Source organism: Euprymna scolopes, chromosome 42 (genome assembly GCF_053919585.1).
Source record: "Euprymna scolopes isolate OS-2025 chromosome 42, ASM5391958v1, whole genome shotgun sequence".
NCBI classification, from domain to species: domain Eukaryota; kingdom Metazoa; phylum Mollusca; class Cephalopoda; order Sepiida; family Sepiolidae; genus Euprymna; species Euprymna scolopes.
This window is the reverse complement of record NC_136523.1, coordinates 64,548,209-64,563,466: the sequence shown is the minus strand read 5'-3', so window position 1 is coordinate 64,563,466 and position 15,258 is coordinate 64,548,209. Positions and strand designations below refer to the sequence as shown.

Here is a 15,258-nt window from a genome sequence, read left to right as displayed (position 1 = left end):
TTCAGATTTTATGGCAGTCGTTCAAAAATAAAATCTGATCGCTTTATTATCATCATATTCGGTTTAACATCCATTTTAATTGTTAGCATGTGTTGAACGGCTTTTAGAAATTAACTTATAAACTACCCTATCTCTTGATTTATCCCTCTTTCTCTCAAGTCCATCCTAATCCTTTCCTCCCAAATTTTCCCTGGCCTTCCCCTGCATACTGACCTTTCTACCTCAACTGTCCTACACCTGTTAATCCAACTCTCATCCATTCTTTAAACAAACCAATAAAGTCTTTCTGTTCTGCTCACATCTCCATATACTGTCCAGATTCAATCTTCCTCTGAGGTCATCAGATCTAAGCTGGTCTTTAAAACTCACATTACACAGAGTGTACACATTTATTATCAGGGCTATGGACAAATTTATTTTTAGTTAACCTTCGACAACTAAATATTTTCTAGCCAAACTAACGTGATTTTTTGGATTATGACATCTTCGTTCTGTGATGATTCTTTATATAATAAAGTTTTTTCCGTATTTTTTAATAAGTATAATATACAACAAATTTTATGTTGATACTTAAAGGTATAAATATTCTAATTTCTACAGATGTTTTTTTAAACAGCCTTCGTTAAAAAAAAGAGTATATTGTTCTATTAAATTTTTATTGTTTAAATAATTTAACTTTGTTCATTTTATTAAAAAAAAAAGTTGAAAAGATATTTTTCATTCAGTAGTGAGCCTTGAAAGAAATGCAAGCGCCAAAAGATAAGCGTTTCATTATTTCTAATCGCCACTCCGAAAAATCACTTGGAAATGCGACTGCTTCACTCCCAATGTAGAGCCCTGATTATGTCATTTTTATATCATTTCTCTTCAAGCAACGCATGTCTTCAACTCTCACTGGACAGCTTTCACTTCTACACGTCGTCACAATTGTGCATACACGCCTGAAAGATTCTTTGCTCGACAGAAGAAAAGATTCTAAGTTTAAATTTTGGAGCTTTCTGTCTCCAGTATAATAATCTTACCTTGCAGCGCAAGAATCGGAATATGAACATGTGTCATCTTTTTTTTTTTTTTTTTTTGGTCATCAACGACAGAAGCGTTTTATGAAATGCGATAGACAAAGAAATAGTTGTTTTTCGTGAGGATGCTACCTTCTTATGTAAGAGCCTCTTTAACCAAGTGCATCCGAGAAAAGAATGAGGAGATAAGACACGTGCAAAGATTCTTACAAAGAAATGCTCTCAAGATAATATTCATATAAGAATCGGAAAAATTCTCCAGCTGTAGTACCAAATCTGCTGGATCAATTTGAATCAAATTGAAAAAGATTCCTTCATGCATAATTGTTTAGTAATTCTTTAGCCAGAATAAAGTGGCCACTAGAATAACCTTGGGAATATTTTTTATATCTTTTATATTGGTAACAAAAAATTATATTAGCTAATGTTATATCAATTTTTTAATACACATACACTTTCTTTATACATATCTTCAGCCAAGAGAAAGGATTAACATACCCTAAAATTCAATAATAATAAATATATGTGATCTAATTCTAAATGATATTTAAATGGAAGATGTTGAACTTGTGTTTTGTAATTAAAATTCAATCCCTTCGTAAATCAATGTGACCTATATAAATTGCCATAATTTCATATCACACAGACTTTAAATGGAAGATGTTGAACTTGTGTTTTGTAATTAAAATTCAATCCCTTCGTAAATCAATGTGACCTATATAAATTGCCATAATTTCATATCACACAGACTTTAAATGGAAGATGTTGAACTTGTGTTTTGTAATTAAAATTCAATCCCTTCGTAAATCAATGTGACCTATATAAATTGCCATAATTTCATATCACACAGACTTTAAATGGAAGATGTTGAACTTGTGTTTTGTAATTAAAATTCAATCCCTTCGTAAATCAATGTGACCTATATAAATTGCCACACACACACACATACACACAGCTGAGTACCATTCCAATAAAAAATAAGTCTAGAATCATGATTGTTATTTTTTTATTATTAAATTTATTTACCGTTTTTTTAATATAGGCGAATGTCTATTCTTTTTTTTCCATAAGTGTTTTACACGTGTTTTGTTGTTCATATAGTCGATGTTGCGATCACATAACCTATCAGAGACAAATGTCAAAGACAGTTACATATATATGAATGGAATGAAGAAAAAGGATACGAGGGGCGTGCAATATGTAATGCCTCTGACCTACTTCCAGTAGTCTGATCTAGCTGAAATTTTGCATGTGCATTGATTTATATCTCTACGGGTTATGTGGCAAATTACAGCTCTGAACTAATTGTGGTTTCTGTTTTACAGGTGTTTGAACTGAGTCAGGTGTGAAGTGGAGCCTGTTGAATGTCGAGCAGTGATCCTGTTTTTGTATTTTAAAGGGCGCACACTACAGGAGACTTGATGAAATGAAAGAAACTTATGGTGATAATGCCCCATCATATGACCTTGTAAAATGCTGGCATCGTGAATTTAAACATGGCCGGAAGTCTGTGGAAACAGCTCCCAGACCTGGTCACCCCTCCCCCTTCTGCCATTGATGAGGCATCTGTCTGTCAAGTTGAGGCTACCATTTTGGAAGATTGGCGCATTACTATTCACCAAATAGCCCAAGATGTCAAGATTAGGACAGGGTCTGTGGAAACTATCATTTATGACCATTTGCATATGCATAAGGTGTCTGCCAGATGGATTCCCAGGTTGCTCACACCATTCCAGAAGCGAGAACGCGTTGGCCCGAGGATGAATTTGGAGATGTGCCAAGAAGATGAGTCAAAGTTTTTCAAAAGACTGATTACACAGGATGAAACCTGGGTCCATCACTATGATCCAGAGACCAAAGCCCAGTCAATGCAACGGAAGCACTTGGACTTACCACCTCCAAAGAAGGCAAGGGTGCAGCTCTCCGTTGGCAAGGTCATGCTCACAGGCTCACAGTCTTCTGGGACCAGGACAGAGTAGTGATGACAGATTTCCTGGCAATTACAGGAGCCTATTATGCTTCACTTTTGAGGAATTTAAGGGAAGCTATTAAAATCAAGAGGCGGGGCAAGATCAGCAAAGGTACCCTCCTCCTGCAGGACAACACTTCGGTCCACAACTCGCATGTCGCCAGATCAAAAGTACGGGCGTGTGGTTATGAAATCCTCCCCCATCCTCCCTACTCTCCTGACTTTCACCTCTTCCCAGCCATGAAGTTGCTTTTGAAAGGAAAGCGTTTCCCAGATAATGCAGCCTTGATTTCTGAAGTCAGGTCGTGGTTGGAGAACCAACCTGAGGTGTTCTACAAAAACGGTCTCCAGAGCTGCATCAAACGATGGGAGAAATGCATAACTCTGAGTGGTTCCTATGTAGAGAAAGACTAATTACTGTGCCAAGTTTCGTTGCTCTACTGCTATGGGAAGTGGGGCAGGGGCATTACTTATTGCACGCCCCTCATACTTCAATGAAGAACGTAAATTTAAAAAATTTAATAACATTACAAAAAAATTATATCCAAGGAAAAATGCCCATAAATATATCTGATTGCATGAAAGGAAACATTTTGCAGAGCCATCTTGAATTTAATATATTTATATATAATCTAAGGAAGCTTTGAGTATTTTATAAAAATATATAAAATGCAGCTTAAATTCCTAGCAATACTAAGTTCAACATGTCGTAGATTTAACATTGCATACGCCAACATACCACCAGAAAAATAATAATTACAAAAGGAAATTCAACTATATCACAGTAAAAAAACCAAGAAATCTTAACTTATATTGCTAAATAGAAAACATGGATTATCAACTGTTCACCATGGAGCCGTTTCAGACAGCTGATAAATTCATGGCTCTTCAGTGAAAAATACCATTCCTCAATAAGAAAATATAGACACAATCCAGTTATTATTTCACTAATGTATAAATTTTAAAATAATAATATCATGTAAATAAGAATAAGTATGCACATCTAAAAGGTCACTGGTTCATTCCCAGGTTTTTCAAACACAACTTTCAATAATTGTAATGTAAGTTATGGAGAGTAGATAATGCATTGTGGATGCTCCTGTAACTAGTAAGAGTTATAAGAGCATCCACAATGCATTTGCATAATTTGTCCATCAGTCCTCATTTAAAATGAGTGATTTTTCTGACAATGGGAGAAGAAAAAAGCTGTATTCTAGGTTGGCAGTATTTTTGCATGAGCAGTCGCCTGAGATCTCAGAAATTTTCTGTTTCTATTTCTATCCTTGTAGCCATGTCAGTAATAAGGGTGCTGGAAGTAAAGGATTTACTGGGCTGAGGTCATCCGCCTGACAGTCAGGGATCCAAACCCTATCAAAGGCCTTTGATATGTCAAGAGTAATTGATTAACCACTAAGGAGGCCGTCTTATCAACAGGTGCAAAGTACTGGGGCTGCTATATTGCCATTTACTGAATGGATTCTGGACGATGCAGTAGCTTCTGGTGGGCTTCTCGATGTCATATTAATGGGTAATTGTTATTTTTTGCTTCTTTTTCTTCCTTACTTTCCCTCTCTGCCCTGCTCTAACCAAGTCTGTCGACCTGTTCCACAAAAAGCTGAACATAAACCTCAATTCCAGCATTGACGGCATTCCAATTATAGCACTGAAAAAGCTTCAATCAAAATTAGCTCCCAAACTTACAAAATTGTTTAAATGTTGTCTTAAGGAGAATTGCTTCCCAACACCCTAGAAGACCTCATCAGTATGTCCTGTATTTAAAAATTCAGGTGATCGGTCATCTTCCTCTCAGTAAAGACCAATAAGTCTCCTGTGCATCATGAGTAAGTTGCTAGAATCTGTGTTAAATAGAGAAGTAATCAACTACTTCAGCAAAAATAACCTCTTCAGTGACGTGCAATATGGTTTCTGTTCTGTTAGATCTACAGCAGATGTGCTAACAGTTATATCTCATAAGATTAGCGAATCTCTTGATGGAGGCTTTTTTTAGGGCAATTGCTCTTGACATATCAAAGGCCTTTGATAGGGTATGGCATAAAGGTCTACTCCACAAGATCTCCAGCTATGGTATAGTTGGAAAGGTCTTCTCAATAATTGACGGTTTTTATTTTCAGGTGATCATTTCAAAATGTTTTGCATGCTAATTAATTACTAATAAAGATTTGGTATCTGTCTGTACTAAACCGAAACTATACTATTATTATTAATTGTAATAGCTTTAAATGTTCACCAAGTAGAAGGGTAGTGCAATATGTGTTTGTTCATTATGATACCCTCCCAAGCATTGCCTCCTCTTTCGTACCGTGTAGCCTATTATCTATTATGTTGTCATGAAATCAATCTACCAGACATTACTTCCTCCTCCTGTGGTGAAGTGGTAGCATATAATTTTTTTTTTTTTTATGGGTTGTATTTGTATCCGAGGGTTGTTTTGAAGATTAATATACCTTTTATAGATGCTATTTGAATTTCACTAGATTTTGGCTTTCCAGGTATTCAAGGTATTTTTTCAAATTTTGTTTGAATAATACAGCTGGTATGATATTAATTTCTTTCAATGACCAAGTTGTTTTCAGGCCATTCTTGGTCATTGAAAGAAATTAATATACTAGTTGTAATTTTACATTCAGCTGCATTTAGTCCGTAGTTGTTTGAGATAGCTATATCAATAATTAATGCAAACTTTTTATTTTTGTTCCATATTACAATGTCTGGTTTGATAATTTCCTTTTTTTTTCTTCTTTTTTTTGTTTTGCTGGAGATGGAGTATCCTACTGAATACTAACAATTTATCTGAAATCTCAAAGATTCTGTCTAAGTGCAATTGTTTGTATCTCTCTTGCATTTAGTTCACCAGGTATTTTCACCCGGTAGTTTTAAGATTCTTTTCCATGTGTCCGAATACTTCTGTGATTATGGAATGATGAAGATCTTTCTAAGATTCCAGTTTCTTTTCATGTTGTACATAAGACCTTGGTATTTCGTTATTTTTTCCTTGCAGCTCTATTTAACCCAGTATCCTTGTGGACACTAACTTCTACTAAAGTCGCTTCTTTCTCCTTGTCCCATAACACTATGTCAGATTTAACAGCGCTATTTTCTAGGTATGTAGCTGTAAGAATTGCCTAACCATAGTGGATGACTCGTTTCCGAGTTATTTTTAGTATATGTTCCCAGGAATTGGTGTTACATTCAATATTTAACTTTTTACAGATGGTCCAGTGAAGATATTTACATTTCATTTAGAGTGTAGACCTTTGTGTGTTGAGTATTAATCTGTCACCCCTAATCCTGACGGGCAGGGATAGGGGGACTATAACATTGTGCCATGTTTTGTCTTGTGTTTGTTCTGTTGCAGGTTTTGGGTTGTCAAGTCATCGTTTATATGGATATTTAACAATAAGATATGTTACAATGAGTGGGATCATCTTCATTGGTTGGAAATTTTAGAATTGGCACCTTTAAGTGAAATTGGATTTTTTCTTATTTCAGGGGATGACAGACATAACGCAAAGCTATTGATCAAACTGCATTCAATTTCTCTTGATACCAAAAATTAAAAACTCTTTCCTTTTATTTTCTTCCTTTTGGTATCAAGGGAAATGGGATGCAAAAAAGCTTAGGGTTATGAACGGAGAAAGAAAGGTAGCAATTTTTTACGTTCATATGGTATTTTTACCTCGTCACACAATTACAAATCCAAGGGAGACAACTTTTGTACAACTCTAAATTGCTAAAACAACCATCGACTGATTTTTTTTTACTTTTGATACTGTTACTCTGTCAAATGTGAAAATACTCTTGAAGAGGGAGAGGGTGAAAGAAAGGGGGAGGACGGTAGAGATGCAACGTGTGTCAAAAAAATGACTGTCAATAATTTAAAAAAAAAAAAAAAGGTATTTCTACAAACAAGGCTAAGAAGATAAGTTAGTGGTCACGTGAGTAAAGTGACCAAAGTTTGATTTCCTGTCACTTCCTTTCTTCTATCAGTTTCCGGCTTTCTTCCATTTCCTTTTCATGAACTTGTTCTCTGTATAGACTAGATGAGGTCATCATCGTTTTTCACTTTGTTGGAGAGAGTTTTTCGTTTTGTTTTGGCAACGTCTTAAATTATCTATGTGGCAGCATTAAATATTGTATGTAAAATATGTTAAATATTGGATTTAAAATAGATGAAAAGATTGATTTATTGTAGACAAAATTGTCAATTATTAATAAAATAGAAAGAAAAAAAGACAACATCAAACACCCAAGGATTTGACACTTTCAACAACTTTAATAACAAAGAAAGAAAAGAAAAACGAGAAAAGAAAAAAAAAAAAGAAAAAAGATAGAAGAAAAGAAGATAAAAAAAATCAAACATTCAAGAATTTGACCTAAATAAAATATTCTTTTTCACTCGGTTAATCAGTTAATCTCAAACAAATCAGAAATTCTTAAATTTTCATGTGCACTTGAAGTGCCACTTCTATTCTGTGTAAGAATTTTTTGGTAAAATAAAAATAAAAATTGAGAATCTTGATTAATTTGTGTCTGATATCTATTGATAAAATTTCGTACAAATGAAAGATATTTGACCTTTTTTTTTTTAAAGAAAATACGCCCTTTATGCATTCCACTAGCAGTTTTGCTTGGTTTGATGATGTATATTAATGTCTTAAATTATCTACCCGGTATGTCGTATATTGGATTTTAAATATATGAAAATATATTAATTCAACATAAACAACTAGTTAGTAGACAACGAAAATAAAGTTTGGTAACGAATGAGAGTTCAAAGAATGTTCTGGTGAAAGTGGTTTTGTGTAAAGGAAAATTGAGTCCACATTTTTGCTTTGGTTGGCGCTTAGTGCATTAAGGTTCATTTCGGCTGGTGTGCGTGTGTATGTGAATGGAGTAAGCAGCAATATGTGTGTGTATCAGCGTGATTGTTTTGTTAGTGAGAGAGTTTATGTATTTACATGTGTGAAAGAATATTCGCTTAACAATATGCTGGCATTTTGTTTAGTAGTTTGTGAAAGTTTCTTGTTGCAAGTTACTTTATACTGTTATTGGTTAAAAGAAACTACTGATTTGAGCATATGTCCAATCAAGAGTCAATATGTAAATGCAATATTTTATTTATTATGCTCATCTTCTAGTTGTTGTTTCACGACGTTTTGGGCAACTATTCCTCTGGCCTTCATCAGGTCGTAAACTGCGCCAGCATAGAAATACTGAGGATACAGTGAAGAGACTCAGCATTCCTATTCCATCACAGTTTACCGCCTGATGAAGGCCAGAAGAATAGTTGACTGAAACGTTGTGAAACAATAACTTGAAAATGAGGATAATAGTCCGCAATAAATAAATGACTCAACTCAAAAGAATTCCAATAATACCTTTACTTTATATATTATTTTAAAGAGTGTTTTTCGTTCTATCTAATCGTTTAAATTACAATTGTTTTAAAACAATGTCTTTTCAGAATATTGAATACAAGATGAAAAGAAAGCAAACTCACACAATTTCCTTACTTCAATTCAAGCTAGGTAGAAAAACTGTTAAAATAGCTCACAATATTAACAAAACATTTGGCCCAGGAATAACTACTTAATACACAGCACAATGAGGGTTTAAAAAATTTCATGGCGACGACAAGAGTCTTGAAGATGATGAGCAGAGTGATTGGCCATCGGATTTGACAATGATTAATTAAGAGCCTTAGTTGTAATGTATACGATAATTTCCAACCACTTGAGAGATTAGAAAGACAAAAAAATTTGGTAAATGGGTGCCTCACCAATTGAAATGAGAACCAAAAGAAACACTATTATGAAGTGTCATTTTCATTACATTTACGCAACAAGAACTCGTTTTTAGACTGGGTTGTGATTTGTGATGAAAAGTGAGTTCTTTATGACAACCGGTGACACTCAGCTCAGTGGTTAGAAGTCGACAAAGCACGACAACACTTTCCAAAGCCAGAGTTGCACAAAAAAAAAGTCATGCTGTTTGGTAGTCTACGACCGGTCTCATTTCTTACAGTTTTTGAATGCAGGCAAAAACATTACGGCGGAAAAGTACTAGCAACAAATGGATGAAATGCATCAAACTTCGACAACAACATCCAGCATTTGTCAACAGAAAAGGCCCAATTCTCCATGACAATGCTTGACCGCGCGTTGCTAAATCGACCCTGGAGAAGTTGAACAAATTGGGCTACGAAACTGCCTCATCCATACTCTCCAGACCAACACACATGCAATTATATAAATGTGTGTATATGTGCGCGCGATTTCGTTCCTTATAGACTCCAAAACGGCTGAACAGATTTTCTTTAAAATTTACAAAATCTGTATAAATCTGGGAGTGATCTTAGTTAAGATTTGTCTCAGAATACTCCCGATGATTACCGGTAATTGATAATTGAAACCAATATTTTGATTTATCTATCATTGATAAAGCCATTTTTTCCATGTCGTCGCTTAGCAACAATGATAGAACAACATGCCATGAAAATTCTACTGTGGATAAGTTGATAGCACTTTTTTTCTTTTTTTTTTATTTTTGCATGATGTGGTTTGTAGATTCAAACCTGCACGTAAATTTCTTAATATTTTTTTTTCGTTAACTGGAAAGAAAGTTTATATAAAATAATTTTATAAAAGAAACAGTAGGTTCTCTAGAGTGCAATGTAGAATAACATATATTTTGGACTAAGTTACTGCATGGGGGCATGTGAAGCTTTCTCCCGGTCAATTTCACGAATTTCGATGACAATAAAGATATAGGAGTGTGATCATCATTCAATCCCGGCCAACATAGGGTCTCTCTGCTAGTATATATTAGTAATTAAAATGTGAAGATGATTCACATCTATTGATTATTGCATATAGGTTATTTGTAAGTGGCTTCACAACAATTTTCAGTTGATATTTTCTTTGTTAGCATGACCTCAATTTTATCTTTTCTTTTTAACCTCTGTGGTTAACCTCTCTTAAGCTAGAATTCCTACTGTACTTACCATATCCTCTATATCGTCGCCTTTGCATCTATCAGAAATAAGCAGCCGCCTCCTCTCTTTATCATCATGCTCCTTATTGCATGTCAAGTGCGTTGGATCTGAATGAGTCCAACCACTTGGTATCTGGTAAGAACACACTTCAGCCGCACCTCCAAACACAAAATGCGAGAACAAACGTCGCATACCAATTCTATGTTTTTCAATTTTTATTTTATTTCCACTCACAAAATAGTTTTTCAGTTGAAAAGTAAAACAATAATCATAATAATACTGACAGATATTTTAATAGTCATCTCTGAACGCATACACCATGTACTGGATAAGGCAGGCAAAGCCAAGGCTTAGACTTTGATATATCCATCGCCTTTGACAAAATCTGGCATGAAGGCCTACAAATGAAAATAAAATTGTACGCTACAACTGGACGTATACTAAATATAATTAGATCCTTCTTAAACAATAGGACCATCCAAGTCATTGATGGACATACATCTAAGCAGCATAACATAAATGTGGGAGTGCGTCAGGGGTCGATTCTTGGACCACTATTATTCCTGATATAAAGATCTCCCGGATAATAATGTGCCCAAAATGGGTATATTTGCGGATGATATAGCGCTCTATAACATGTAGGAGAGAAGAACGGATGTACATAAATCTAAAGACAATGGCAGAATCGTTAAAAAAATGATCACCAGACTTTAGCGGAATGGGGCCACAAATGGATGGTAACATTTAATGCTAGTAAGACTAAGCTGTTCTCCTTTAACAATTACAAGACGTCTCTCCAACCACCGATATCCGGGACAAATAACTTTAGAATTCTTCCTTCAAACTCCTCAGCCTAACATTCGCAGGCAATATCAATTGGAACAAATACATTGAGAAAATTGCGAAAGCTGCGGCAAAGAAGGTGGGTTCTCTCTATTGAGCTAGAAGACTACTTACACCCGAGAGTATCCTGTACCTCTACAAAGCCACTATTCGCTGATGCATGGAGTATTGTTGCCACATCTGGACTGGTGCACCTACTACTAGCCTCTCCTCCTTGGATCGGGTCAAAAAAAAAGTCTTCAATCTAATAGATCCCACTTTGTCAACTAAGCTCCAACCTTTGTCCCAATGTTGCATCTGTGTGCCTATTTTACAAATATTTTAATAGAATGTGCTCTGATGAACTCATTGCACTTGTGCCCCTTTGACGTACATATCCCCGACAAACCACTTAGCAACAAAATCCCACCCCTTCATTGTTGAGGTCTCTAAATGCCAGAAAGCTTTCTACTTTAATAGTTTCTTCCCTCGAACAGCTAGACTTTGGAATTCTCTTTCTGCTACCTGCTTCCCTAACTGTGCTGACATGCAGAAGTTTAAGTGTAACGTAAATCAACATCTTGTTAATCTTTCCTAGACATGCTCCCAAATAGTAGCCCTTTACGTTCAAGTGGCAATATGCCTTGATAGGGGTGAAGGCGAGTCAAAAAAAAAATTTTTAATTAATGTTTTACAAGCTGGTAGGTGTTGGACGGCTTTTAGAAATTGACTTTCTGACCTGGTCTTTCTTGATCCCTCTTTCTCTCAAGTCTATCTTTATCACTTCCTCCCATTGTTTTTGTTGGTCTTCCCTTATGTATCGAATCTGCTATCTTAACTGCTGACCAAAGAACTCTCATCCATTGTTTCAGTGTGGCTATATAATCGAAGTCTACTCTTCTGCATACATTTTTCTATACTGTCAAGATTTAATCTTCTTCTGAGCTCATCAAAACTAAGTTCGCATTCAAGACTCACATATCCGTCATCATATTCTCATATCATACCTCTCCATGCAACGCATTTACTCAACTCACACTGGTCATTTCTATACAGCATAACACTGCTTACACATGCCACAAACTTTTCGTTTTGTTGACAATAAGACTCTGCTGATTAGCAATGGCAAAAATTCCCTGAATTCACCTAATTTTTATGATCGCACTAGCATCTGCTCAACCCTGTGCTCCAATTGTATCAGCACGATAACAAAATTTATAAACAAAATTTATAAACAATCTCAATAACCTCCTCATTCAAATATACTTTATTCACATCTGTTCTCATTCCTCTCGATTGTCTTAGATTTCTTACATACAAAGTCGTCATCATTTTTCAATCAGCCAATAATTTCTAGTATAGCCAATACTTACAAAATACCACAAAAAATGAGTTCCATCCAACTCCCTTTCCATAAACTGAGTAGTGGAACTTTCCCTTTGCTGGAGGCTTTCCAATACTACAACCTCACAAAATATTTTTTACTCTAAAACAAATTTCATGTGCACATACTGAGTGAGTTGGGGATAAAGAATTGGTTTCTATATTTCGAAGTTATGATAAACTAACACGTATGGGAGGGAAGGGGTAAAAACACTTGCTAAATCATATTGACACACGGGTTGTCATCTAATCACAAAAGTGGTGTTAGGTCTGGAAATACTAACTGCTCTAAGTGTACACATCATCTTAAAGCATTGTTGGGAATATAACGAGTGACAGGTTAGCGTCATGTCAAAGAGTTGGCTCAAATCATCTCTAAAACTGCGCTCAAAGCACTGGTCCTATGTTCTTTATTATCGAAGTGGACAATATAAAAATCACAATGATGTGATTTTAGATGGAAAGCTTAGCCAGTGTATCAACAGTATTAGTGTAAATAGGGCCTCAGTTCAGTGTTAAGAGACAATGGATAACCCCTACAGATGTGCCAGTACGAGATTCTATTGCGAAGCAATGGTTGCTCAATCCCAACCATATCTATTCTGAACTGGTAAAGTCCACTAGTCTTATTAATTTTTAACAAGTCTTTAATCTTTTAGTGTTTGTGTGTCAACTTTTCAATTTGAATGTTTTTATTGCTTACTTTATCGGTCAGAAGAAAATTCAACTTGGAAAGATGGGATAAAGTGATATAATTAAATGAAAAAAGAAAAAAAACGACTCATGTTCAAATCATCTACAAGAATGATATTCAAACTAGATGATGATGATGATTCTAAAAGTGTAAGCCATTTCGAGTTTCAGAACAGTTTCAGATGGTTCACTGTTACACACAAGTCCTGGGAGGTGACTTGTTTGTAGTAGACAGTTCCACAGAACAAAATATTCTTACCGTGTCGAAACCCGAGAAAAGAACATGTGAAATTGCTCTAGAAAAGGTTTAATATTTATGAAGCAATTCTGGTTTCTGATTGGTTGGTATCAGAACATGAATTTATTTGATTCGTCAGTTCTTAGCAGCATCGTTTATAAATAGAATCGTCCGACTGTGTGGGATCATACCCCATTATCCACCAGTATAATGGGATGTGTCTCCTAGCGGCTTCGGCTGCAGGGAGACAAGGTAGTACACGTCAAGGATTCGTCACTTGACACTCAGCCCAACAGGTGAGGGGCCGGGAACCGGCCCAGCACCTGTTGGACTGAGGTACACCGCCTGGGTAATACCTAGGAGGTCCACCCTCCCAGGCCTTGCCACCGGGCTTTCCGGTGGGGCAAGTTTATTGCTTGCTGCTGTAGGCGTCCCAACCGGGGAATGCCGACGGGGTTACTCAGGCAATTTTTAAAATTGCAGGAGTGCCCCTCCTTTAGGGGAGCCTGCGGGTATCCCACTTTCCAGCCTTGTGCCACATAATGCTGATGTGGGCAGCATTTAAATAAATACCCCATTAGCCGTTCAAAATATTGCAACAATGATGATGATATATTTAGACTGCATGTGAGTTAATCACCCGCCCCAAGACGGGCAAAGTTAATTTGATTTACAAAGATTAAAATCAAGATATAATTATGTTCCTCAAATTTCAGGTTTTAGCTTAAGGAGTCTTAAAAATTGTAATTTGGGGAATTTTACTTAGTTGATGTGCAATGACTATGGATCAATTTTAATGCAAATCTGAAATATTTTGATGAAATAATCAAAATCAGTTGCTTATTATTAATTTCTGTTTCTTTTTGTCTGTGTGTAAATATTTACAATCTGGTTGGTCAAATAGGAAAAAAAACAAACGAAATTAAATTGGTTCTTTCTTTTTTATTAAATACAATCATGAAATGAAAATGTAATGACAGGTGTTTTTGTAATAATTCTAAATTAAGCGTACAACAGTAGTCAAATGCGACTCAGAGGTTCTCGTTTCATTAGCTACTACACCGAGGTATAACAGAGGGCGCCATTCCTTTCCCAGTATTACTCCACCTGCGCTTGATCCTCGTTTCGTAATGTTGAGTGTTTAGAAAGAAGGTATCAATTTTTTTTTAGTCTTTGATATGACTTGACTGAAGATTGGTCTCCTAGAGGATCCATTAGCAAACATTTTTATTATTATGCCAAATAAGCCAGTCACATCAAGTATTAATGAATATTATTTAATCATAATGTAGTGATTGTACTCATGACAATTTTAGTTTATAGTTAAGTTACATTAGTATTATTAAATAAGTTACATTAGTATTATTAAATAAGTTACATTAGTATTATTAAATAAGTCAAATTTTTTTTTCACACACAATTTTTGCATCAATAGGAGAAATAGCAAATAAGGATGCGTTTTGTTTTTTGAATTCTAAATTAATTTGTCAACATGTAATTTTTCAATATAATAATAATAACAGTCTCAACAAGGAATTTGGAAAAAAGACTACGAGAAATTGGAATCAAGGGGAAGACCGAGATTATACAATAGTTGAAAACAGCTGAAATTTTAAGGAAAACCCCTGAATGCGGAAATTCACCCACACAATCTAAAATCGCTAACCATATAGAAATTGGAAGTAAAACAAAACCAGAGGAACATTGCATAGAACGAAGAAAATTTGAATTGCAAAATTGTAAGTTTATTACCCCCTACCACCCCAAAAAATGTCGTGTTGACATCGACTGACACCACACCAAATAGTCAAGAAGGGTCAAGGAAGATGGAAAGACCAAAGAGAAAAAGGACTAACCAGATCTCCACTGGATGAGTGCGAAGAGGACTTTAATCTTGTGGAGGCTTATTGCCATTCAAATTCTGGTGAAAACCAATAGTTGTTGTCAGGGAAGTGGGTATTGCAATAATATAATTTCATTTGCAAATGATATCAAAAGAGATGGAGAGTACTAGAAATCTAGGGAGACTTGTTTTCACCCAGACTTCAGGGAACACCATCAATCTATAATGATGATATCAGTAAGAACTCCTAATGAATACAAATAAATAATAACATTA

The 15,258-nt window shown here is 35.4% G+C and overlaps 1 protein-coding gene across 8 annotated transcripts in view; it reads right to left on the bottom strand.

The window, feature by feature from the left end:
* The window catches only part of LOC145267118 (uncharacterized), a 250,945-nt gene that overhangs the window by 200,946 nt on the left and 34,741 nt on the right, over nt 1-15,258 (bottom strand). The window contains exon 1 of one of the 8 annotated variants that reach the window (XM_080123145.1): nt 10,013-10,055. The exons of the other annotated variants lie outside the window; for them this stretch is intronic. Coding sequence (XP_079979271.1) covers nt 10,013-10,040 — 28 coding nt within the window. The 5' untranslated portion in view covers nt 10,041-10,055. Of the gene's footprint in view, nt 1-10,012; nt 10,056-15,258 lie in introns of those variants that run through there. 8 annotated transcript variants of the gene reach the window in all.